At 37.6% G+C, this 27,479-nt stretch overlaps 1 protein-coding gene and 1 long non-coding RNA gene across 3 annotated transcripts; one reads left to right on the forward strand and one right to left on the reverse strand.

Annotated features, from left to right (window-relative positions):
• Positions 1–2,027: 2,027 nt before the first annotated feature.
• On the forward strand, positions 2,028–5,042 carry LOC125246418. Its single transcript, XR_007179860.1, has 3 exons — positions 2,028–3,047; positions 3,664–3,695; positions 4,221–5,042. It is a non-coding gene; the product is annotated as an uncharacterized LOC125246418 (long non-coding RNA).
• Positions 5,043–12,657: 7,615 nt separating this feature from the next.
• On the reverse strand, positions 12,658–25,627 carry LOC125245763 (leucine-rich repeat neuronal protein 3). Of its 2 annotated transcripts, none has more exons than XM_048156492.1 (2): positions 25,314–25,627; positions 12,658–16,240 (listed from the first exon to the last, which is right to left on the reverse strand). In XM_048156492.1, the coding sequence occupies exon 2, from the start codon at positions 15,899–15,901 to the stop codon at positions 13,781–13,783; it is 2,121 nt and encodes a 706-aa protein (XP_048012449.1). In that variant the 5' UTR covers positions 15,902–16,240; positions 25,314–25,627; the 3' UTR covers positions 12,658–13,780. The 2 variants fall into 2 exon arrangements, with proteins under 2 accessions (XP_048012449.1, XP_048012448.1); XM_048156491.1 differs by having other exon boundaries at positions 12,658–16,244.
• Between the last annotated feature and the right edge of the window lie 1,852 nt (positions 25,628–27,479).

The raw sequence follows: 27,479 nt of genomic DNA on the forward strand, positions 1-27,479 counted from the left end.
TACAACAAAGGTCATTTGCTATTCCAGTCATAGGCAGCTCCATTCCCACCGAACTGTATTTGATGCATACCAAAGATGCGCACAATGACCTCGCTCCTCTGTCATTATGTGAGCAAGATGGAGCATCTATTCAGTGGAGAATAATGTCATTTAGTCATCTGTCGACTTAAACACCAGTTTAAGAAGGAAGGAATAGAGAGGTTGTTTATGTGTGTATAAGCTAACGCTGTCACTGTTTCCAGCACGTAGTCAATAAGTGAATTTTAAATTGAACGTTCTGTTTCTTTTATAGGACACGCTGTGTGACATGTGGCAAGCTGGTAAGATATGTTGTGTTTTCGCATGTTTTGTTAGCTAAGAAGTTGCTACATCACTGTTCCCTCCTAAACTTAGCTCTCTCTGTGGGGAGCAGGTGTGTACAAGCGTTGTTTCTCTAAGCTACTCTGACGACTTCTTCCGCATGAACAGCCGATTCGCTTAGACATGATACTGATGTCAGGCATCGAATGAAAAAGTAAAGCCGACTGGGAAGCAGCGGGAAGGCGAGGCTCTCACCATCTGTGCGAGTGACCTGCCAAACACAGGCTCATCATCATCATCACTCAAAGAGCCTACTGAAGGCACCTGACCACTCATTTGTCCATCTGCCAGTGTTGGACTGCCCTGGTTCTGGCACTGTCCAATTGGCCCACTGAGATGGGCATCATTTTAGTCAATCAATGGAGCAACAGCAAAATGGAGGATTGACGCTTGACTTGTTTAGGATGTGATATGCCATTGGTAGAGGTCAGAATTCATCTAAACTTGAGGCAGATATGGATATTTAGCATTAGCATAGCCTTTACCGTTGTTCTAAACAATACCTTTCAGTGTTTTCAGGGTTAGTGCAAAAAAATATGGCTATTCCCTTCAAGATGCATGCTCCGGTATCTAGATATTGAGTTATTTTTGCACTGAATTAAGTAATGGATCGCTAAATTACTTACATGGTCCATGCCGGGTTGTATAATTATCTAGCATGGCTATTGATTACAGGGCTAATTTAGCATGACATATTGCATGAAATATAGCTCAATTCAATTGATTACCCTCACTACCTTGTTCAACTCTATTTAGGTACAAAGCAGCAGCAGCAGCAACATGTTGTTTTGCTAAGGCTAGCCTCAACAAATAATTCCCTTAGGAGGGAAAAATAATGTAGTGCTTGTTCAAAATAAGATTTCGATTGATTAGCTGCCATTGCAGCAGGACAAGGTTGATATTCTTTCAAAATCCCCATGTTCAGTGTACTGGGAGGATTATCACAGCCTCACATAGGGTCTAAGGTTAGAACTGTAATAGGTTTATGCACAAGTTTGTTTGACTTCGGGGAAGCATCATTAAGTAAGCAAGTTCATGGATGCAGAGTGCTGCGGAAAGTCTGCGTTTTCATCATCCTCTGGATGTTCAATTTGTGTAATGTGTTATTATCTTGACTCTCACCTAAAAGAGTGGGTTTGACCCCACAGACCAGCACTGGGGAAATCATGGAGAGTGGATACAAAGGCATGGGTGTAGTCACCAGTATGCAGATTGATGCGGTGATTTACTGCTTTATCGTGATACAAATAAAAGGTATGATCTATGAGTGGGAATTCAAAAGGAATCAGGTTGCATGCCTACACACAATACTGTCAGAAAAGCACAGTCAATCATGCCGGTGTTTGCCACTTAGATTGTGATGAAGATGCTATTAGTGCCGCATGATGCAGAGAAAACAAGAAAAGGTATTTTATGCTGTCAACTGAAGTGTGCAAATGAAAATGTCTGCAATAGCTGAAGCTGATTGAATCTGATGGCCAGTCAAAGTCCCCACGCATACTGACTGATCAAACGCTATTGTTTCCATTCCATTCTTGATTCCTTTGCTGTCCCCCACTCACTTGGAAGTGAATTGTGAATTGAGGAATCCAAAATGCAAAATACAAATCCAAAATGTCTTGCAGGCCTGTTTAACACAGGCTAATTTTGTTTTCTGCTACACTGTAAAAAATGAATCATGGGTCTTGTAATTTTCATTAAAAAAAATAACGTGATAATTAAATATAATGGGTACATTTCATTATTGAAATTGTGGTTTTGTGTTTGATAGAATATATTAAGAAGATTTCACTAATAAAACCAAGAGATACGTTTTCCTCTTTTATTTAAGAAAATGTGTGCAATTTTTAGGCTTAATTTGAGTAAAATAAACTAATAAAATTAAGAAAAATTTCACCGATTTATTTTAAGAGAATTGGTTCAATTATGCGGTTAGAGACACCATTTGAAAGTGAACGGCAGTGATCAGAAGACATTTTTGGCGGAGGGGTCGAACGTCAATCACATAAGAGGTAAGCTTATAACTATGCTTCTCATTTATTTCTTAAAGCTCTTTCATAGACCAGTTATGTTCACTCTTGTTCAGTAGCATTGCTGAGGTCGCATATTTTAGTTGTGTCATGCCGATGCCTATAAGGCAAAATAGATGAGATGAGTTGTCTTAAATCAACGAAAACAAATTATATGACTTGCCAAACTGTGAACGATTGTCTTATCTCCAGTGTGTACAACACCACCACATGCTTGTGCTGTGGCTAGAATATTGATTGCTAAAATAAATCGTCGTCGATGTGCTAACGTTATATTCTCCATAGGCCATCGGTAAGCTTGATATTGGGAAGATTAATAGATGTAACTTTTTAAAACTTCAAATTACGTCTTTCGAAATATAATAATGTATGACAATTTAAAAATAATCTTCTAGAAAAGAGTAATAATAATTAAAAAAATATAATAATACAGATGGCACGATGTAATATTGCGTTCATACTCGAAGCCAGATGGCGCCCTCTCTTGCAGTATTCTGTACGCGATGTCCCAACTCGTTCATAGAAGTAGACTCTCCCGCAAATATCCTCGACCTCGTGTAGAAAGTCTCTGGCTAAAACGCTAAAACCATGACTAAAACATCCAGCAGTCGTGACCATGATCGTGAAGATATTATCTTTTTCTGCAAACCATCTCGGGTATGTTTATAAGAATATAGTGTATTTTTAATGTAATGTTAAATTATGTAGTATATCATACCAGATTACAGAATATGTATCGTAACTGTGGAGCAAATTTAATCTGTAGCATTGCGATTTATAAATTAATTAATTTGAAATATAACTTTGTCAGACATGTTTTGGCTGCATTGTGTTTCTAAACCTCAACAAGGTCAATTTAATTTGGTTATTAAAAATACATTTTATGAAAAATAATTTCTAAAACATTTATAAGACAGCCTTAACTTTTTTTTGTATTTATTTATGATTCTAATTACAAATTGAAGCAAACTGAAATGTTAAAATGAGACCACATTAGCCTTCTAGCCCAAAGGCTTAATAAACTAACTTATATCTATTTTAATTTGGTATGCTATAAGTTTGTGTTAAAGGGCGGTGCAGGTTAACAGATTATTGTAATCATGTTTGAGGTGAAAATATCTAATTGAACTGAAATTAATTATAACTTTTAAAAATGTTGCAATTAAAAAGGTTCATTATTGTACATTACACTGACATTTTACACTTGTTTAAAAAAGTGTAAGCTTTGCATAAATAAAATATTCTATAATAAAAAAAAAATTTTTCTTTACAGATCAACGTGAGGCTCCTTGTAGCGGTGTCTTTGTAAGCATTCATGTATTTTCAGTGCAAGTGGTGCCTTTTGAAATCATGGTGTGGCAGTGCAAGGTTTGCCAATTGACAGCATCTTCAAAAGGAGCTCTTTTGAGGCACTACAGACTACAGCATGAGCCATTTACCCATAGCCATATAATAATATAATATAATATAGACATAGAATGTCTATAGTGGACCATCAAAATTTAACCCTCCCCCTACAATAGTGTCACTAAATGTAATTTTAATTTATTTTTTTCTTCCTGAATACACCCTCTGACATTGCTGAAACTGTACTTATGTTATTGTGACAGTCTTTGTGGTCCACTGAAACACAATATTTTTATGTGTCAGTGATTACAAAGAAAATAAACTATAATGGTTTGCTTGTAGTTGTCTTTTTAAGCTGTTATAAGATTTTTTATTTTTTGAAAGTGTTTGTTTTACAACGTACACAAATTAACTTTATAATTATGGACAGACTTATAATGAGATGGACAAGATAAGAATACTTATTTAATGTTTATTTTACAGTGTGACAATGGAGATATCCTGCAGCACATAATGAAAATTGCCATCTGCAAGAGGGATTATCAGGAGGATTTCAGCATCATCTTGGAGGGGGTGCAAGTCATGGCTGGCTTGGAAAATCTGGCAAGAGCCTGTGCTGTTCTTCTTGGACTCACATATGCACTTAACCTCACCTACCCGAAAGTCCTTAGGCACACTTTTGAGGCCTTTCAGAAGCTCTTCTTGGAACTGGATGTTTGCAAGTTTTCACCAAAAATACTAACACTTAAAAACAAACTCATGACTTAGATTGAGACAATGCATTATTACCAAGTTCTGGTGAAAAGTAAACTGCATTGATTGATGAACGTTTAATATTGTTCTACATACAAGCTTTCAGAAAGTACAAATGTTTTACAAAGTCTTGCTACAAGTTATTCTCAAGTTTTAGTCCATAATGTGACTTTTCTAACAGAAAAATGTTGCATACAAATTTGTATGCACAAGTTGTTTTACAAAATGATCTTTCTCATGGAAAATGTTGGCATTTTTTAATTTTATTTTCATATCTTAAAACTGCTGACTTACATTTTATACAGATTTGTTTTATTTGTGCAAAAAAAATAAAGATTAAAAGCATGTTTGATAACAAAAAGTGCATTATGTATTCATTATTATCTTAACCTGAAAAAAACAGTAAATGTTATAATTAAGTAAATTTCATTCATACAAATGAGTAAATTCTGCTTGATTTATTTGTGAGACAACTTAAATTAAAAAAGCACATTCCACTAATAATATTAAATTCATCATGTGCCATAGGCTAAATAATTTAGGAATTTTTACTTAATTTATTTGGGTAAATTTCACTAAAAAAAAACAACCTTAAAATCTACTCAAATATAATACGTGTAATATTGTTACCATAATTTTTTTAAGCAGATAGCATGTAATATTTTTTACAGTGTAGCTACAGGAGATGTACTTAAAAAAAGGAGATGCACGTAAAAAGGAGACTTCTGGGGAATTCTTGACTGAGGAAGCCAATACAAGAGACAAGTGTGTATGTTGTTTTTCCAATGCGCTTTCAGGTACATGTTTTTACAAGCACTATGGTAGTATCATGGTATTCTTTGAAGTACCCTGTAAATAACATCCTGTACAAGCACTGTAATGTTATGGCACAGTGATGCTAATATATTGTAGTACAGGTATGGTACCTTGTAGAGCTGTCAAAAGTACCGACTTTGGTACCAATCGGCACTGAAATTTTAAAAATGTGACGCTTTGAGCACTGTTGAGCTGTTTTTAAAATTTTAAATTAAAAATTTAAAAGTTGGTACTTTTGACAACTCTAGTAACTTGAAATATACCATGGTACTAAAAGTCATGTATAAGTGTTAAGGTACTTCATGGCACTTTCAGAAATTCTATGGTGCTACCATGGTGCTATATCCAAAAACATGGTAGTAGTGTTTTTGTGAGCAATTGTATGGTTGTATGTTTTTTTTTTTTTGTTTTTTTTTTAAACCATAGTCATAACATGGTGTTCATGGAGTACTAATTAATGCAACAATACTTCTGATGCTGTTTTTTTTATTGAAAGCGATATATCAAAGTGCCATGATATTGCCGTCGGATCACTTCACCGCTATACAGTGGATAAGGATTTATCAAAGGCTCTTACAGGCTCAATTCTGTAAGAACACTCGTGGACAAAACTGATTTGTTTCAAATCTCACTTAAAACAATTTGATATTCTGTCATTGTCTATTTTGGTATGTTTTTGCTTGCTTTATGTGCTTTTGTGAACGTTGACAATTGTTGGCAGCATTCTGTTTTGACGACGGAGCTAATTTCCACTCATGGCCATCAATATTTCTGCATGGCTCACATAAAGGGCCACATAAATATGGTGCTGGCTTTGTTCTGCTGTGAAAGCACAGTGTCTAGTGACATCACTCCAGATCGCTGGGATTGATTTTGAAGTCCTTCAAAACCTCCTCCATTGGCTTGAGGCTTGCTGCTGCATTGTGGTATTCAAAGCGTGTGCGTCTTTGTGACTTGAACTCTGGTCGCAAGTCATAGATCTGCTAGTCATTGCATCAGCATCATAGAATATGTCTGAGTAGAAAAGTAGAAAAAGTAGGTCATGTACTTTTAAAATGGGGTGTTTTTTTAAGACGTAGAGCTGTAACTTAAACCCGTATGTGGCAAAGAGATTGTTTCAGAGAGTGCATCGATATGATGTATTTCTGTTGGCAGATGTTGCAATGTAATGTGGTTTGTGCTCATTTTGAAAAATTACCCTGTGGCGATATCTTTAGTTTTTGTAGCAATCAGTTCGAACAAAGCAGATCCAAAGCTCCTGACAGTCTCCTCAGAGCAGAAGGCTTTGGCTTTAGAGATGGCCATGTTTCTGATTGATTCCTCTCATTAGCTGCATGGATACACTCTCACATACTCTAGATGCCCCTGCGCATCTCACTTCCAACCTGTTAACCCATGCTGAAGGTTGTGTTGGAGACACTTCTTCTATCTCTGTGGCTAACTGTGAGATGGCATATATTAGCATGCTCCTGCAAAGGCTAGAAAGCAGTCAGCTCAGGTCTGATATTAATGATGGTGCTGGTTTAAGCACCAGGATCCATGTGTGATGAACCAGGCTTGCTCCGGATCTCACTAATGGCCTGAAAGACTTCAGAGAGAGCTGGACAGGTCTCGTTATCGCCAATGTTCTTCCAGAGGTGAAGTACCTAGTAGACAACAGGCCTCTCCCTCAATGTAATTGAGACTGGCAAATGACTGTGAATCTTGAATCTTGCAGGCATAAGTTTTTCCATCTAATAGGGCTGTTTTGAAAGATCAGATGATTATAAATGGGAGTTTTAAGAGAATTTGTTTGGCAGTTTTTTCCAGAATCAACCGTGCATTATTTCTGCACTGTAAAATATTATTTTCCATGATTTGTTATCATAACATTTTTTATTTTTTATTTTGTCAAATCAACTTAGATAAGTAATGTAGGTCAGATAACACAATATTTTGAGTTTCTGTTGATTAAACCAATCGCCTTCATTGTATTAACTCAAATTTTTAATTTCAATGAACTCAAAATTGTAAGGCAACCAGGTAACTAACTATTTTTTAAGTTAAACCAGTTTTTTTTTAGAGTAATGTAATGGAATGACTAATTGTTTTGTAATTGTAAATTAGCACATGGCGCAGACTGTCACCAGTTAGAGCTGCTAACTACCAGCATGCCTCATCGGAATTGCAAAATAATCTAAATAGATAATTAATGTTGAATGCAATTATCATCAACATGAAATTGAAGTACATTTTTGCAGTGATCTGCCGTAATTTGGAAGATTCATTTTATATGGGATGAATAGAAGCAGTTTGAAAGGCAGCGAGAGAGGAAAGAAGAGCAAGGCAGAAATCAACAGAAAGGATAATGAACATCAAATACTTTTTTTCTGCAGCGCTGGCAATTGTTATTGTAGTTCTCAAGGAAGCGTGTAATGAACTGAGGGAATATGGCATTTCTAATCTTCTGATGTGCCACAAGGAGCAGGACTATATGGAATGCACAAGGTGACTAGGTGTCAATGCACAAGCTTTAAAAATCCAGAGATGGAAATGAAAGGAAGGTCTGATATTGTCACACCTGAATGTATTAATGCTAAAAAAGCATTGTATGTTCAACATTTTCACACAGAAAATTGTCACTCAGAATGGCTACAAACTTTCTGTTCAGATCAGCAGGGATGTGTACTTCAGGGGGTATTAAAAAGGTTTCTGTTTTGCTCAAAACTTGCTTATTTCACAATAAGCTCTTGTTAAATACAACATTTGTTGGGCTGAAATGGGGGGAACAGCTTGTTTAGATTGTTTTAATAATTTTGTTTAGTGCTTTTGTACATTTCTGTTTTGGCTTTTTTACATTTCATTGGTTTTAGTTAAGTTTTTCACTTAAAGGAACAATATGTAAGACTTTTGGACTAAAATATCTAAAAGCCATTAGAAAAGTGTTATATATTTTGTTGACTTGTGTACCTACATTATCCCAAATGTTTTCACAAATGTTTAAATCCAGAGAAATAAGCAATTTTAATCAACTATCAACTTTAATCATACCTGCGTTACCCTCGGTTTCTGGTTTTATTCTGTAGAATCCATGGAAATACCAAAGATGCTTTAATATATTGTGTGTTTTTTATTAGACAGGTGAGATGTTTGGATGGATACATTCATCGACAGAAAACTAATAATGTTATATAGCTCAACACAGTAAGTCTTATTGTTTAAATCTTGATTTACAGCGAATACCATGTTTTACCATGCCTAATATCGATCTAGCTTACTGCAGTGTGCAACAAGTGTCTCATAGTAGCCGCCGAGCGAACGCGGAGTAACACTATAACAAATTTCAACATCTAATATGATAAAACAGTGCTGCTTTACCCCACACACCCTTGACCGGAAGAAGCAGAAGCGGTGATTGCTTCATAATAAAGGTTCTGCTGCTCTCGAGCTGTGTGTCGCATTCGTCTCTCATTAGCAGTCGCTCCAGTGGCCTCATTTCCACTCCCACAGCACTCGGCCCTGCTCTGCTTCATAATACAGTAACGTTGATAAACTCACCCATGATCGTGATTTCTGCCCGAGTCCTGATTCTTTTCCACCGGCTGTAAACGTGAAGACAACTCCTCCCATCATTCCGCAAAATCAAGGCATCATCAAGCCACACCTTTGTTTTGAATAAGCGACCTCTAGCTGCAAAAATGTACATAGTGTGCCTGCTTATTTTATTTCAGCTTAATTTAAATGAACAAAAATGATTTTTAAATGATAACAACACTGTTATGTGTAATGACAATAACACTCCAAACCAGCTGGAGAATAACAGATTCTATTTTCTCTTAAACTGGCTTAGTTTGAAAGTACAGTTCTGTTGTACTGGTTATTTTATAGTTTAAATTTCTTTACTACAGCATGCAAAAAAAATTTCCCATATCAATCAGTTTAATTGGAAAGCATTTTTTCCTGAGAAAAAGACCCCAGTAATCTCACATGGGTCTGTGCAACACGTTCTCACTCCCAACTCGTTTGGTCAGAACCCCTCAGCTAAAGGGGTGCCCTGTGCGTTAAAAAGCGAAGATGAGGTGTCCTGACTGAGCGTTAATATATGACAAGTTGGGAGTGAGAACCTGTTGGTCTATGCTGTGGGTCAGTCAGCTCCTGCTGGTAGATATACGAGTTTTTGTAGTGCCATCAGCCTAGCTTTGTCAGAACATTTTCAGTATGTAATTTTCCTGCAGCTTTAAAGCGATTAGTCGCATGGAATTTTTCAGCAGAAATGAAATTTATTTTATCCAGGTATTATTGACCTCCTTGGTGTGTTCTTTTAAGCTTTTGATTCACTGGTCAATACTTTGAAAATGATGCTGAGACACATGTAACAAACTGGCAACAAGTTCAGCGGCAGGCAATAATCGTAAAAGGCTCAGTATTGGCAAAATTGTTTTACACTGTTTGCCATTTTCATTGGTGTTGCCTGGCAACACTGCCTTAAAAGCTGCCCTCTGTATCATCAGTCTGAAAAATGGAACACTCTGGATATTTGCTGTATACACATTTTTAAATCACAAGGGCCCCCATCTAAATGCACCCTTAATGTGCAGTTACCATTATGTAATCCTAGACAGAATTGGGCTAAATTGGGCTGTCTCCATTTACTTGTGTTTACTCTGAGTGTTCGTTGTTTATGGCTCGTTGTAAAAGAAGCTGGCATAACTTGGAAGAGGGACATGGCCAGGGTCAGGAATGGACTAAAGTGACAAAAATACTCCAGATATTTAAGTAAGTATTTGTCATAAATGGATGGCACGCTGTCTTTGGTTTAAAATTTGCCCTCGTAAAAGTGAAAACTGACCCTGAAAATCAATTCCATGAAGGCAAATAGTGAAGAATGTAATTCTAATGCTACCTGTGACCCTGTTTCTGTAGGTCCTGTCCAGCTAGACATGTGAGGAATCTCTTGTATTGCCCATCTCTTTGTTTGCAGACAAAGGCGTGAATAGCTCATTAGCTCATCCATTGATTGGGCTTCTCAGCTGCATGGCTGAAATTCTTTTTTGCAAACACATGGGCTAAAAGGCAAAGCTATCGATCAATGATCAGGAAAGCAATGATCCATGCAGGAATCTGAGTGCCAATTGGCTAAAAGGCTCCCTAAGGAACCTGATGTTGTCCTCATTTTCACTCAGAGGTCTTTTCTTAGAAACAGAGGAGTATTAATGAGCTGTAACAGGTCTGACTGTGTATATTTTTTCTATTATAAATGTTATTGAGGTGAAGTTTGAAAGCATGTGAAAATGAATGAACAGATAAATAGCATTCGTAATTGTCGTGGTTGTGTTTGTTAGCATTTTACGGTGCTTTCAAAGAACTATTGTTTTTCATGATTGCTTATCTGTGAGTAAAACATTTGTTAACCTCATGACAAATGCATCTGGAGGCTGTGGTGCTCTGATGGGCAAGAAACATATTTGTCCTGACATTTTGTCTCTTCAGGAAATGCATTCAGTGTGGTCACCGATCAGAACTAAATACTGTCTGGTTAAATGCAAGATTTGTCTTTCAAGGAAAAAGAAATTGCATGAACCCAAACTGCATTTTATGTAAAATATACTATGTAAAATATATTTAATTTAATCTTATGTTGATTTTACAGTATAATTTTGTTGACATTTTCATTTTGCCCCTGCATTACAGGGAACAATTAGCACTACATCACGCATTATTTTATATTTATTTTAATGAGGGTTGTGGCACAGGCACATTTTACAGGCCAGATCACATCAGGGTGAGCTCACAGAGATTTTAAGTGCTATAATTATCCAAATCCCTGGGTGTCTGTGAAAGAATTAGAAATGATTGTTGTCATTTTGCTTTTTATTGCAGTGGCGGCCTGTAGCAGGAAAGGCCCAAGTGCAAATATGTAGTTTTTAATAGGGCAATAACTCAGATGTCCAGCTGGGTTTGGCTCATAAACAAACAGGACTATGGGACAATTTAATCTCTCCTTAGTGAGACTACCTAAACGAAAATGACTGATGTTAGGAATTTTCCTGCAATATTACATGATTTCAGGCACTGTGGAATTGAATTTCTTAGAGTGTAGGTAGCATGTTCAACAAAAAATGTGTTTAGTGAAATGGTGAAGATATCATTTTTAGGCCCCTTAAGCTTTTGCGGGGTCTATGAATTGCAATGGCAAAGTCTCTCTTACTCCTTTCATAATGAATGTTATTCATCTAGAAAAGGTTTAATATGAAGACAGATGAGTTCTAAAATCATATTAGATAGCTTTGGAGTTTCATCTGTGTGAGGTGCTATGAAATATATTTGAGGATTTCATTTAGTTTTGACCTCTTTAAAAATTAAAACGTGATATCTTGCTGACTTTTTTCATTCAGAATGTATTAGGTTTAATAATTATGTTTGTTATAGGCCATTGCTGCCACTGAACAATGTAATTTGGCTAAAGTCACAAGAAAGACAATCTTGTATAATAATATTGACTTGTGTGGCAATTATTGCAGTCTTATCTGATTTCCACAATCCATTTCAGATTAATAGTAGTTCTGCTAGTATGTAATTTCTCTTTTGATACAGTACAGGTACATGGTGACCTTGTCTGTAGCTTTAGAAGCACCTAAACCTGCAATGTGACTGAAAAGCGAGGGCAATGACTGGTGAACTCCAGCCTGTCTGAACAGTGCCGGCATAGAGTTTGAGTTATAATTTAGCTCCCCTTGTGTTTGAGTGATAGCCGGCCTCTAAAAGGCCTGTCTGCTGAAAGCCTTGCTGATGTACGAGCACGCCTGTCTGACAAATCTTCCGTGTCAGTCAGTGACTGACGAGCATTCATCATGTTTGTAATTTTTTGGGTTGTGAGTCTGTCCTGGATCTTAAATGGAGCAAATACAATGTGATTCTTTGCTGCTGATTTGGATGTCTTGAATCAGGCAGTCCCCTTCTTATACCACTGGAAGAACAGTTCACCTACAAATGATTGTCATTTGCTGGCCCTCATGTTGTTTCAATCACATTTGAATTACTTAGGTGAAACACATATGAAGTTCACGCCTGAACTGCTTTTTTCCACACAGTGATATTTGTAGAGTGTATTGCTCTCATTTGCACTGCAGCATGTTCACCAGTTTGTTTGCTTTCTAAGCTTGACCGCACCCATATCCATTCACGTACAATGTATAGATAGGAGCAGCTTGGAGATTCTGTGTTTCACAGAAAAAAAGTATGACAAAAAAAAGTTTTTTTCTGGATGAACTATTCTCTCAAGACACATTAGTTAATGATGGTCAGTTAAAAAATCATATAAATTATTTTAAATTCCACAGAAAGTAGATCAGTAAACATCCTGATTCCAACATGAGAAAAAAAAATGCTGACATTTATTTAGTTTTTACATTACCCTAAGCACACTGGTCTCATTGACTAATGTGCTTAGGGTAGAACAGACAGCACAGTCAATATAAAAATGGCTTTTTCACACTCAAAGCAAGGACGCAATGCTTTTAAACCATGTTTATGCTAAAAATACTGATATAGTATTTGCACAAATTTGCGTGAGGCTGGAATCATGGCTCTGTTCTCCAGGGATCTCTCAAGAAACCATAAGAAGTAACATTCAAAAGTGTTTTTTTTTTTTTTTTTTTTCTTTCTTTTTTTCTGGTGTAAGATTCAGGAGTAGGCACTTACCCTGTCATGATCAACCTTCTGCAATTTATGTCTGAGAGAGCGTCTGCATTCAACAACATCCAGTCCTGATAGTAATATAATCAAATTATAATAATATATATTTATGTATATAGATTCCTTAAAATGTACATTTGTGTTTTATTCAGCAAATGTGTGGTCTTGTTACTTAAGTTGTACCTTTCATACTGTAAGTAATTCACACTTGATTACTGCCTGGCTACTGCACAGAAGATACTTGTTACATTTCTGGATAGAATATATAACAATTTTAGCCATGAAAAGACAGATCTGCTTTTAAATAGAAAAACAACATATTTCATCAAAAGTTCACATCATAATCACTGTGATCGTCTATTCTACTAGATTTCCTTCTCAACAAACAGTCGGGTCTCTAACGCGCCTATGGTTGTCGTACAGCACAGACGGTATTGCTTGGGACCACAAAGACCGTTCCACTACTCTTTACACATGTAACAGTCAGGTATGAGAAACAACACCTTCTTGATGTCTTGATCTGTTTTCAGTGAATGGCCTACAAATATCACACTGCATATTTTAGCAGTAAGTCTCTCCCTCTACTTTTCGCTTGTTACCACTGTTCCATTGCCACTTGCCACATCTGACAGCTCATGATGAGGGGCTATAGAGCTAGTTATAGATTTTCAGACATCCCTTCCATTTGAATTTGATGTCTGTGTCAAGGCAAAACGATAAATGGCAAGTTGGAACAGTAAGTTCTCCGCTCTTGCCTTGTCAGTTTGCTTGTAGTTTTTGTGATCCTCTGCATGTGCAGCTTAAAAGGCATTGTCCAACACATTTATGACTGTAGCTTTCACCTCAACAGCAGCCGGCATCCCTTTCCCAGAAATCCAGAGCCTTGTGAAAGGAGACTGCTGGCTGCTCTCAGACATCAGAGCCATTTTGGAAGGGTATCGCTTCAGTTCTCCATAAATGCAGTGGTTCCTCATAAAGATATAAATCAGAAAGCAAGCCACTAAGATTACAATGAAAAGCAGACCAAAAGCAGCAATCAGTGCCACGTCCCACCTCTCGGAGTTCTTTACAGCTTGTTCTAATCCTTTAGTTAGGACATTGACACACTTTGTGTCGTGTTTATGATGGATGCTGTGAATGTCCACACACACTTTGTACTGTGTAGCAGGGTTGAGATGTGTAAGATTGTATACAGTCATATCAGAGGGTACCCTAGCTGTGAATGCCACAGTTGGATGGTTTGCACTGGGCATTGTATACCACTTAATGTTTGGTGCCAGACTACCATGAGAGGCCTTCCAGGATATCAACACAGAGTTGGTCTGTACAGATTGGATTTTGACGTTCAGTGAGTCATTGACAGGCTGTGGGAAGTATCCATTTACCTCCACTGAGACAGATTTTAGGTCTGCCCCAACAAGATTGTGTGCCACACAAGTGTACAATCCAGCCTCGTTCTCAGTGATATCATAAATATCAAGGGTGCCTTCAGGGTGCATGTAGAATCTCTCAAAAACAGCATTTGGGATGACTCTTCTCCCAGATGGAGTCACCCAGTATATGTCTGGCTCAGGTTCAGCAAAGGCACGGCAGTGCAGGGACACAGATCTCCCACTATCCACGCTGATTTGTGTGGGAAAGCTCTCTGAAGAGATGAGAGGCAGACAGATCTCCATCATCTCTCTGAAGTGAACCTGCCGCACATGCTGACCTTCATACTCTGGAGGTTCCACACAGAACAGGGAGTCAGGCTCCATGAATCGGATGTTTGTCTTGTTCATGTTCATCCACCGTACAACACAGTCACAGCGGATTGGGTTAGAGTGCATGCTAACCTCCCGAAGATTTGGGAGGGACTCTACTGTGATCCTGTGCAGGGCACTTAAAGCATTACCATTTAGCATTAGAGTTTCCAGCCTTGGCAGCCTATAGAAAGCATTGGGATGTATATACGAAAGTTTAGGGTTGTTGGTGGCTTCGATTTTAGTCAGTTCTGGGAGGTTGTTGAGGGCAAAACTATCAATGGACACCAACTCAGGCATGCTGTTAATGCCCAGCTCCTTAAGATGGAGCATGTCCACAAAGTCGCCCCTTTGAATTCGCCCAATGGGGTTCTTATTGAGATCCAAAAACTTCAGGCTCTTAAGATGCTTGAGAGCACCATGGGGTACCTTAGGGAATGTATTATCATAGAATGAGATACTTTCCAGATTGTCAAGGCCCAGAAGTGAATCATCTGGTATCTGTGACAAGTTCATTCTAGTTAGAACAAGACTGCGCAGGTTTCTTAGAGGCTTGAAGTTCATATCCTGAATAGAGAGGACAGGATTTTCCCCAATCATTAGAATTTCCAAATTCGGTAAGGGCTCAAACCATTCACTTCTTATACTCTGAAGCCGGTTGGAGTTGAGGTGCAGTCTCAGCAAGCTCTGAAGGCCACGAAAAGCCTCTGGAGAAATAAAGGAGATGAGGTTATGATTCAGGTAGAGCTCCTGAAGGTTGGTCAGTTGAGAAAGGCTGTTGTCTGGTAGGGCACATATCCAGTTTTCCTCCATGTGTAGAGATAAGAGTTGAGGGAGGTGGCCAATGTTGACATCACTTATTGATGACAGGTTGTTTTGTGAGAGATCAATCTCAGTGATGTTGGGAAGGTAATCCAAAGGGTGCTCAATCTTAGCAATGTTGTTGGTCTGAAGTAAAACTACTTGTGTATCAGATGGCAATCTCATGGGCAGGTTAAAAAGTCCCAGGTCATTACAGTCAACAGTGGGAGCCTCCATATAGACAGAGCTAGGGGAAAACCAAGGTCTAATTTCACAAACACAAAGTTTGGGACAACTGACTCTCTCTTCTGCAGCAAGAACAAAGGTAGTCACTGCAAGGCCCACTAGCAAATAATCCGCAAATGATATGTCCTTCATATTGGCACAGTTCCCACCAGTAAGTAGTTGGTCCTTAAAGATTTTGCGGCAAAAGCACTTCACTTCAAAAATAATCTACCATTTGTGGTGATCACTATTGAATCCAACAGAGGGCCTTCCCTAGGCCCTGACCGATGCGCTGTCAACAGATGCAATGTCCCGTAGCCAAGTTTCCCTTTATTCAGATTGAAGGTGGTGTATGATTTTTTTCTGGCTGGGCAGATAAAGGTAAAAAGGTCACCATTAAACCTCAGGTAATGGTGGCTTCAGCTAGGCAGAAGGAAGGACGTTCATTTCGTTTAATACTATGGATGGTTCCATCATCATCCTAATCCACTTCTACCTGAGGAAAATAAGATAGAGATGAAAAATATTAGCATATAATTACCGGAAAATGCAAGGGCATCACTAAGGCAAGACAGAGGCATGCTGACATTTACAAAAGCCACATTAAAGCACTCTGATGTCTGCTGACATTTTATTCAGCAGTACCTTGCACGCTAAGCCTTTGACATATGGATATGGGTGTCCTTCACCTCAGATATTATTTTGGGATTCTGAAACCGAAGTTCCCTAAAATGTGAGAATTACAAAGCTTAGTATGTTTGACTTGTTGTAGGCATTAATATTGCTGCTTATTTTTCAAAAGGGTACATTTCCTAGATGCAACTCACCATGATGAAATGTTATAGCTGTGTACACAAAACATTCTCATAAACACCTTAGTGAAAATAACGCAACTGGACTATAAGCAACATATACCATGGCCTTGAAAACTAGATATTTTATCTGCAAATGCCATGTTCATCTGTCTCAACAGTATTTTCTATTCCAATTATTTGTACTTTTTCCACTGTTAAAAGCAACTATCTTTGTTTTACTATGCAGAAGAGCCTTGAAAAAAATCCAACAGCAATTCTGTGAGAACTCTCTGCATCACCAGGGTTACCATGGAAGCCATTGCCAGAAAGAAAGTGAGATTACAAAAAGAGAGAAAGATATTGTTCCATCACATCATCTTTCCTCTTTTTAACTTCAGTGGCTAAAGAAAGTGAAGAAGTGAGGATTCCACAAAAGAATTCTGCAGTAAGCTTCGCAAACATGGAGAAACCCAGAGTTCATCTCTTAAGGCTCTGTAGAGGTGAGAGGTGTTGAGTAAATGAGGGGGCGAAATGTGATTTTCCAAGGCAACAAGATTCTTCATAAAGCCAAGAACATTCAGAAGAAGCTTCAATACAGGGACCTTCATGATGACTAATATTTGTGGCAAGAAAATCAGTTTGAAGTACTGGACATGGCATACAGGTCCTTCTCCGTTTCAGTGGTTTTCTGTCTGGTAATCATGATTACAATAGATTATCTGATCTGTTAATGTCTCTCCATCTCTGAACTATACTTGTGTAGTAAACAGAGACACTAGGAGCTACACTGACACATCCCATAGACACAGTCAAATTGTTAATTGAAAATTGTAAAGTCTAGCAGGTAATGAGTCCTACTAAATTTGGCTGTTTATTACACCTCATAGGTGTGCGGCTGCTCTCACAGTGGTTGGGAAATGGAAGCTTGACAATACCTGTGTCAGCCATAAATACTGGAAAATGCATCTAGTTTTCCTGACTGACATGAATGGCCTATTTTCCTGAGGTGTTAAATGGAGCACTGCTCCTACAGTACCTGCATGTTCTCTCTAGTAGTGCTGGTTCACTACTAGTGCAGTGCGTAGGCATGCTTGTATGTTGACAGCATAGCGTTAATGTGCAAAAATATGAAAATGCAGTTAGTTTTTCTTCTGATCTTTCTAGTCTCTTCTTCTGAATTGTGATAGTTCTGGATCCATGATTTCTCCAGATATTTTACAAGATATTACTACTGATTTAAATTAGTTTTTAATTTACTTGAAGTATAGAACAATTTAAGAGTGCAATTTAAAAGTGATTTTCTGTTGTGCAGGAATGTTTTTATTATCTTGCCCTTTTAGACAAGGTTATGTTTTTGATGCAGGGCCAGAGTTTCATTGTTCAGTGATTTCACATAGTGAAAATTACCATTTACCAATGCGCAATAAAGGAGTAGTTCAATGGGGCATGAATAATTTGGCATTGCTATGAGTGTATTACATCAAGGTTTATATAGTTCCAAAGCATTATCTGCAACTGTTGGGTTTGTCCACATTATTTCAGAACACAATTATTTAGATTTTTCAGCTGCAGCTAAAACTGTTTGGCATATTGCATGCCATACATGTTGTGAAGTGAGAAGAAATCAAAGAATATTTTAGTCATTTTAAGACTAGAAAATCAATATACTATCCTCCAGAAATAACCCTGTTAAAGCTCAAGATTCTGCAATGGTAAATAATGTCCTGTTTTGCATGTAATGGCTTTCTCATGATTGTGTTTCAGAGGCTGTTTCTGTTCAGAGTATCCACAAAAAAGCACTCCCAGGAGAGGAGACACACTAATACAACTAAACCTGTATTAACCTCCACTGACTCTGTAACAACAATAAAGGTATGGTACACCCATTATAAACTCCAGTCAAAGACAAATGAAGGAAATTAGGCTTAACCCAGTTAAGTGTAGGTGAGAACGTACAAACGTAAGGACTTGGAACAACACCGTGGCTCATAGAGCTTAAGTGGCAATACCTTGCATAGTGTGGCACACTTTCAGAGACAGAGAGAAATGCAACTAATACCAGAGAAAATGGAATTTCAAGATGGATGCCTCTAATCACCGTCCTGATATACTACAGTCAGTCAACGAAATTGGAGGGAGAGGAGTCGGAGAATCGTTGCCTGTCGTTATTTGCCAGACCTGATATCACAGAGCTAGCATCATGTTGATTGGGCCTGTGAAATATAGGGGCATGTTTGAATAAATGTGTCTGGTGGGCAGAAGGCCTGCTGACCCTGGGAAGTAACTCAGGCTGAACGGTGGCAGCCCAGCTCCAATGTTTGCTTTGGGCCGAGTTGTTTGAGATGGGCTGTAAATCTTGGGCTGGGGACTGATTACTAAGTTTGAGGTCCTCTTAAAGCTCAAGATAGCGCCTCTGGGTATTGGAAAATAGCTGTAGCAATTCAGTGCAAACTGGTTTTGAGATAATAATGTTGTTGGTTGTTTTCTTCTTCTTCTTCTCCTTTTTTTTTTACTTTAATTTGTGGTAATACTCCCACAACCCATTTTTTTTATTATTCTTAAGAAGTTATATTGACACTAAATTGGAGTTTTATACACATTTCTAGAAAGTGCATTAATGTATTTTGATTTTATGATGTTTATTAGTTGTCACAAACTACTTATACTGATAAATTTATACAAACTACTTATACTACAAAATACTTATTTTTGGGTTAGAACATACAGTATCTGCCAAGAACATAAAAGTAACATATAATTTATTACCAGCAATCTTACATGGGTGATTGAAATATATAAAATGCCAGTTGTAGCTATAGAATTTAATTTCAGTTAAACTTCTGTTATACAGATCACATGTACAGAATGTAGGGCAGAGGTGGAATTGCTTCCTGTAGAAACAGCCCTTTGTGTTATAGGGAGGGTTCAGAGGGAAGAGTTCAAATGGACTCAAGGATTTTTCTCGCTCATTCACTCAAATGTCTATAGAAAGACATCCATGCTCTCTCTCCTCTTTGTATTTCACTGCAGCTTTCGTTCTGTTTCTTCCTCTCTTCATATGCTTAGTGTAAGCTGTTCTATCAGGCCTGGAGAAGACGCAAAGGGCCTAGCTGCCAGCCAGTTTGCATAGACCTCTCAGTGGGTGGGATAGTCTGTTTTGCTGTTCCTCCCCCTGCCCTTTACTTCATTGATTTGCTATTATAAAGTAAGGGATGAGTCCATTAAATAGGCTTTGCTATGCAATGTGTGTGCATAATGTTTCCAGTGCAATGCACAAGGAACATTTCCCTTTGCACCTGCTCCTACGTATTCACAAAATCAGCGCCGAGTCAACGGTTAATGCAGAATCAATGTTCCAAATTAACCGATGGACCCCACAGGTTTCAGCTTTACTACCACCGCCATTTGTTTCCCTCAAATAATACAAGCGTACATAGACAATTTCTAAAATGTATAACTGTTTGATGTTGATTTGCTCCTTTAAGAAAATCAAATTCAAGCTGACATAAATTAACTAGAACATTCTTAAAATAAATGTCAGTGCTTACAAAAAAAAAAAAAAAAGAACAGTGGTAAAGTTGTAGATAAGCACAGGTTTTAGGCTTTGGTTCTGTGTAAATGAAATGCTACATCAGAACCACTTTGCTGTTGTCATGACAGTCAGCAGGCGTCTTATTTTCTGTTGGCTGTGCATGAGATCTCATACCCAACAAAACATTGTATTTGCAGTTTAAGAGTGACTTTAAACTGTTAAATAGATCTAAACCAAAAAGACCAATTACAATTCACAATGCAAATAAATGCAAAGAGGAATGCATTTCCCCCCAATTTTTATATTATATTTCTTAAAAATTGTGGAGAAGAGTGAAAAAGTCGAGGAATGATATTAAATGTAAATAAAGGCATGCTGAAAAGGTTTAAATGCTTATAAACCAGTTTGCCAACTATTACTACTTTTCCGATCAAGGATCAATATATCTCTTCATCTCTCATTCCTAATATTGACCCCTTTCTAAGCTAGTCTTCATTGGAAGGCATTACAGCTTGTATTGAATCTAGGTTCAACCAATTCTCTGGGTGCAAATGTGTTTTGTAGTTAAAAACATAAAAACACATTGACATGAATTAGAATGCAGAATGTTTGTATGCCGCTATAATCATTTTTACATCAGACATACATTATTTATTATTTAATTTTACATCTCTAATTATGCATTCTCTTTTAGTTTTAATAGTTTTCTGGCATTTTCCACTAAGTTCTAAAAATGCTGTAAGAACATTTTGACTCGTCCGTCCCTAACAGTTTATCCATGGTGTTATGTGCTTTACGATTTGTTACTGGTGCAAGTGTCCATACACATCATTGTCATTTATTTGAAATGACAAAATGGACTTCACTGTGCTTAATGAGGAAAAACCATATGTTAATTTGTATTTTAAAAGCTTTTCTGGGTAAATTACCGCAGTATATATCTAGTTTGTTGACATATACTGTACTGATACTAGTATCTATAATACTATCAACAGACAAATGTTTACTTAAGATGCCAAATTTTATACAGAAATAGGTAGATCTGCTTTTTCTAATTATGCTCGGTGTGTATGGAATGAGCAGGACTCCCTGGTAGAAGAGATACTGTATCTCAAAGGGACCTTAAATTAATAAATAAATAAATAAATAAATGTGTATACAACCATATTACTCATATAAAGGCATGTAATGTTGCTCTTTGCTCTAACATACATAACCTAGCCTGAGGGAAGGATACTGTGCACAACGCACAGGATAACTGCATCAAAAAACTACGCTATATATGAAGAACCTAATTATGAATCCCAATAAAATTCCCCAGGGTAAAAATACAGTATTTCTCTTTAATTGGGCCTGATTGATTGAAAGCTTGTTCCCAACAGCAAGTGTCAGTCGATCTATCGGTGTAGCAGAGCATGGTTTAGTGTGTTCTAAACATCTCTAGCTAGAGTGTTTTTACATAATGAGATCCCAGTTCTTCCAGTATGCGCTGTATACCGCACCGGATGCCTCTACTACAGGTATCAGTCTAAGAACAGATGGAGAGCACAGCAGTGCTCCTCAGATGGTTCTGCACTGTTTACTCCTGAAAGCACAGATAGCATATGCTGCTATCATATTCTCTTATTAAAGTCTATATTTTGAAAAAGTACTAGTCGGGGCTTTTGAAACAATGAAAGAATGTGGAGTGTGGTGACCTTTTCAATAGATAGAGATTTGGGAGCAGTCATTCTAGGTAGTCTAGGTATCTTTTTTGCTTTATATTAGGGCTAACAACGTTAATGCGTTAACATGTGATTCCAAATCCTTAATGTGTTAAAATAATTTAATGAAAATAATGCAAATAAATTACAGAAGCACACAAAATTGCGACATTACTGTAATATACGAAACACAGCTAGATGACCTTGGGAGTCGGGAGTTTATCACACTGAGCATCTACAATGGCCCAAGCAACCTGGTAGGCCGGAATGATTTGATTACTGCGGTTTTAAAAACTCATGGTAAATACTGTCCACCATTAAGCAAAGTTAGCAACAATCTCACACAGGCACGCAAGCAAAATTGTTTGTTCATTTTAAATCCGGCTGTTGTTGTTAATGTTATTATTCATTAGTTAACATTAGTTAACATGAACTAATAATGAACTGCAGAAGTGCAGATTGTTAATGTTAATTTCAACATTTACTAATACATTATTAAAATCAAGAGTTGTATTTTTTAACTTTAATTAAATGATTAGTTCAATTCAGAATTAAAAATTTCCTGATAATTTACTCATCCCCATGTCATCCAAGATGTGTTTTTGAGGAAAACATGCCAGGATTTTTCTCCATAGTGGGCTTCAACAGTTACTGTACCAACGGGTTGAAGATCTAAATTGCAGTTTCAGTGCAGCTTCAAAGGGCTCTACACAATCCCAGCCAAGGAATAAGGGACTTATCTAGCAAAACAATCAGTCATTTTAAAAAAAAAATAAAAAAATAAAAAATAAAATTATATACCAACATACTAACCACAAATTCTCATCTTGCACTGCTCCATGCATTACGTAATCACGTTGGAAAGGTCACACGTGACTCATTTTCTCCTTGAACTTCTAAATTGTCAGACATCTTTGTTTTACCTTTTTTTGTAAAGGGTGTTTGACTTAGTCTTTGCACGTTTGCTTTGTAGATACTGTATCGGTACTTTCACCTACGTCACACGTGACCTTTCCAACGTAATTACGTAATGTGTGGCGCATCACAGAGCTAGTGCAAGATGAGCATTTGTGGTTAAAAAGTATATAATCCTTATTCCTCAGCTGGGATCATGTAGAGCCTTTTGAAGCTGCATTTAAACTGCATATTTGGACCTTCAACCTCTTGGTAATTGTTGAAGTCCACTATATGGAGAAAAATCCCTGCATGTTTTCCTCAAAAACCTTAATTTCCTTTCGACTGAAGAAAGACATACACATCTTGGATGAAATGGGGGTGACTAAATTATCAGGAAATTTTAATTCTGAAGTGAACTAATTCTTTAATGTGCTATGAAGTAACATTAACAAACTATGAACAGATGTATTTTTATTAACGTTAACAAATACAGTAACAAATGTATTGCTCATGGTTAGTTCATGTCAGTTAATACATTAACAAATGAACCTTATTGTAAAGTGTTACCTATTATTTTAATGTTTATGCAAACAAAAAGTGCAGTGCTCCTAATTTTATTTGCTGTTTGTTGGTTTTTGATAATGTTGATGCAATAATTTCAGTTTGTGAATGTATATCAGTACTTTTTGAAGATTTCCATACCACTTCATCTCTAGAACAGAAATATCTAGCAACTCCTGCTTCAACTGTGCCATGAAAGACTATTTTCACTCACAGGACACAAGAAGAGGGTTGCTCTGGCACATTATCTTAGCAAATTTGTATGCCTTAGCAGCTGGTTAAATGTTGACTATAAAGTAAGCTAATACGCTGTGCTGTGTCTTAGTTTTGGCAATCAAAAGAAATTACTAAAATTGTTCAATCTGATGGTTTACATTGCTGGATATAGCAAATGATGACAAGATAAATGGTGTATGCTTTATTTCATGATAAGTGTGCGAAAAGGGGTGCGATATATATAGAACCCATAATAATGGTGTGGCTAGCACTATGATCTGCCAGAACATAAAAGCATATTTTACTCTTGCATTTGTTTGATGAAGTGTTAAGCTAGTGAAATGCTACACTTGCTATGTTCCAACACTCACATTGTGATGTTTTATTGTGAAGCCCATGTATGTTGCATTGACAACGCAGGATTGCATTTCAAACTGCACATCTACCGTTGCTTTGTGTTTCAAACTGTTTGGTATGATGATCAAAGAAAGCATCTTTCCAGCACTTTGTCATATAAAGAGGGACTAAAATCAGTTAAACACTTAAGTATGCACACAAGACCGTGTCTAAGAGATCCTTAATATCAAGGGTTTTACTTAGTGTCTGTTAATTTGTTCAGCCATCTAATGGCCCCTGTGATTACATCTTTGATTAAGAATTGCTTGCTTAGGTCCAAGTTTGGAGAGTTTGTCATGAAAGAGACTCCCGAAGACAAAAACTGGTTGGAGTGTTTGGTATGACATTAAGCCGCACAATATTTTTCCTCAACATTTTTGCTTTGTAATGCGTCAGTGAACCCCCAGGCCCGGTAATGATTGTCCCAGGCCCTGTTGTTAGGGTGGTCCCGCTAAGGTCCTCTGTGGTAAATCCTACTCATTAGCCCAAACCTTCCATATTTTATTTTTTTTACAGGCCCCATGACTTTTGCCCCTGAAACCAGTGGATCTAATCGGTATTTACTAGTAATTAGGGTCATATATGGATATCTACATATACGGATGCATGCAATTTTACATTAATCTCTTTCAAATTTTATTTTAAACTTAACATATTATTTTTATTTCATGCACTACCCCTATTTTCTGTTTCCATGATGCATGCACACAAGCACATCAAGTGCTATTTGCAATCTCTGACTTGTGTTTCAGAAAGTACGATGTCAGTCTGCAACGATTCCTCACCGCCTCCGTCTACAAAGAGATGTGGGAGGACAAACTCCCTGGTTGTGTGATTAACAGCTGGGGTAAAATAAAAATGTCATCATCTGCATTGGAGGTGTTGTGCTGTGGACGGTATAAATTAGACTGAAGCAATGAATGCAGATCAGACGAATGGATCAGAATCACAATGCCTCCATTCAAGGCGATATACATTCATTTAACGATACTTACTGTACAGTGGATGCTCAAGGCGTCTGCATTTGAAATGCATGTGCTATGGGGGTGCTGTAGAACATCTTGGACGGCAACAGGGTGATTTAAGGGAGATTGAGAACAGCCAGATGCAAGACTGCCTGTGGCTATCCGTCCAGGACGTGCCTTGTGTCCGAAAAAATACGCATGCCAAGCTGGAGCACAGATTTCCTGTTGCTGATGCACACATGTGTTGGTTCTCCGACCGCGACATCAGCAACAGGAATTCTGTGCAGTGCTCCAGGTTGACATGCCTATTTATTCAACTACCTACGTGCTTGTTATCCATTTCCCTCCATTTCTGCTCCTTCACGGTCGTTTTGCAGTGGAAGAATCACTCTGACGCATATTCTCGCAACTTAAATGTGGCTGGACATACAGTAAACCGACTAAAATGTATATTTATGAACAAAATGGAATATTTGTAGAAATCAATCTCATCTAACTTACCTTTTCAACGTAAGTCATTCCGGTCGATAAAGCGACATGTATTCCGTTCATCTATAGCGCAGTGCTCCAGAGAGCGGGAAGCGCGCGCCACGCAAATGAAAATACGCGCGCGTGTTCTTCTTTTAACGCAGGTGGAGAGATAACAGCGGTCCTAACGTTAAGATTTTGCCGTGCGAATGAGGCAAAATCCAGCAGGTGAGAGCATTCTGGAAGCTTTTTAGAGTCCCTCGCACTGACAACCTCCTCCTTCTTTTGCGTTCAGAGGCGCATCTGCAGCCGCTCGTTCGGTTGTCACATTGACATGCCGCTGTCTGCCCAGCGGTCATTAATATCAGAACAGCCCCCGAGTCTCCAGAGAACAACCAATAGCGGCGGGGCGGAGAGAAACTCTCGCAACTGATTGGCTAAACGGCTACGTCTGTCAGACAAGAATCGTTAGAGAAATAAGGAGAGACAGAAGAAAATGGATATATGCTGGTATTAATTTCTGATTGCGTAGTATTTTAGGTTGACTTTTGGGGACATTACGTATAAAAGTAACAGGGAATATGAGAAATCATATGATGTATGAAGTTTCTACAATAATGAATTCAAGTTTAGGCACTACAACAAAATATAATGTTAGTTAGTCACACAATACAATAACAGTTGCTTACAATTAGACTTAAATTTCTGAGGGTTGGTGTATTTTATAAAGTTAATTTCTGTATTGGCACAGATTTTGGAACATGCAAGTGTCATTCTACAGTTGTTGTCACAATCGAAACTGCCATTTAAACTTCCTAAAATAGACTTTTTATAATAATTCAAATCAATCATTCATAAAAAAAGAAATACATACAAAATTATCAGACCATTGTTTTTATAATTTTAATTTTAAATTTAAAACAAAGACGTAGGCTAACAACTTGCTAAATCACAATGTTGCTGACATAGAGTGTAACAGCACTCATAGATGTATGATATTGCTTAAAGGGATAGTACACCCAAAAATGAAAATTATCCCATGATTTACTCATCCTCAAGCCATAGGTGTATATGACTTCTTCTTTCAGTCAAACACAATCAGAGTTGTATTAAAAAAATCCTCGTTTTTTTAAGTTTTATAATGCGAGTGAATGGCGCTCACGATTTTGAAGCCCAAAAAAGTGTATCCATCCATCATAAAAGTAATCCATATGGCTCCAGATGGTTAATAAAGGCCTTCTGAGGGATGGGTTTTTGTAAGAAAAATATCCATATTTAAAACTTTATAGAATGTTAGCTATCTTAAAGCATCAAGTTACAGTGGAAGAGTAACCTCTGACACGACAAATGACATATTGACAAACGCGAAAGCGCACAGGATAAAACAAAATAAAACACCGGTCACAAATTAGAAGTCTAAAATGATTATTTTTAAAGAGAAATATCGGAGGATTTCAATGTAAGAGAAGAGGAGCTTGAATTTGTTGCCCAGCCCTATTTGTTTGAAACGCGGGAGTCGTCTAAGCTTACTCTACTCCTACATCCATTGCGTCAGAGGTTACTCTTTCGCCATAACTGGCCGATGTGTACGGCCATTTGCCGGAAGCTATAATTATTATAAAGTTTTAAATACGGAAATATGGAACTAGTCCTTTATTGTCTGTTGTGTTTTTATACATATATATTATATCTTCGCAGATGAGGTGTATCGGCTTGATTTTAGCACCAGACCTGCCCAACAGCTAGTATTTTTGGAATAAAATAATCAAGAAGCAGAAGGCACACTTTCCATGCATCCAATCCTTTGTTTCAGGGACTTTGACAGAAGTACGTCATCTTTGCTGTGAGCTGACCCTGTTTTCAGGGATGAATTGACTGTGAAGGTGCTTTCCTGAAGCGGACTTGCCTTGCTTTACAGCCCAAGTCCAGGTCCTTCACAGCTCACCCTCGGGACTGCACACACCTTGAGAAAACAGGGATATAACTCATAATAAAACTCCCAATAGGGTCGGACATTGGTCCATTTTTTTTACATCTGGCATCAAGAGACTGCTCTGCTAAAGAAAAATGTGCATGTATGAAAGCATAAATCTGGGTTTTGGTTGATGTCAGCAAGTACAGTATTTTTCATCAGTCCATGCCCCTGATTATGAAGAATTTAGAGGAATATTCAGAAGCTGCGAGGTAGTTTTTCGTGGT

This window comes from Megalobrama amblycephala, linkage group LG14 (genome assembly GCF_018812025.1).
Source record: "Megalobrama amblycephala isolate DHTTF-2021 linkage group LG14, ASM1881202v1, whole genome shotgun sequence".
In the NCBI taxonomy this organism is placed as follows: Eukaryota; Metazoa; Chordata; class Actinopteri; order Cypriniformes; family Xenocyprididae; genus Megalobrama; species Megalobrama amblycephala.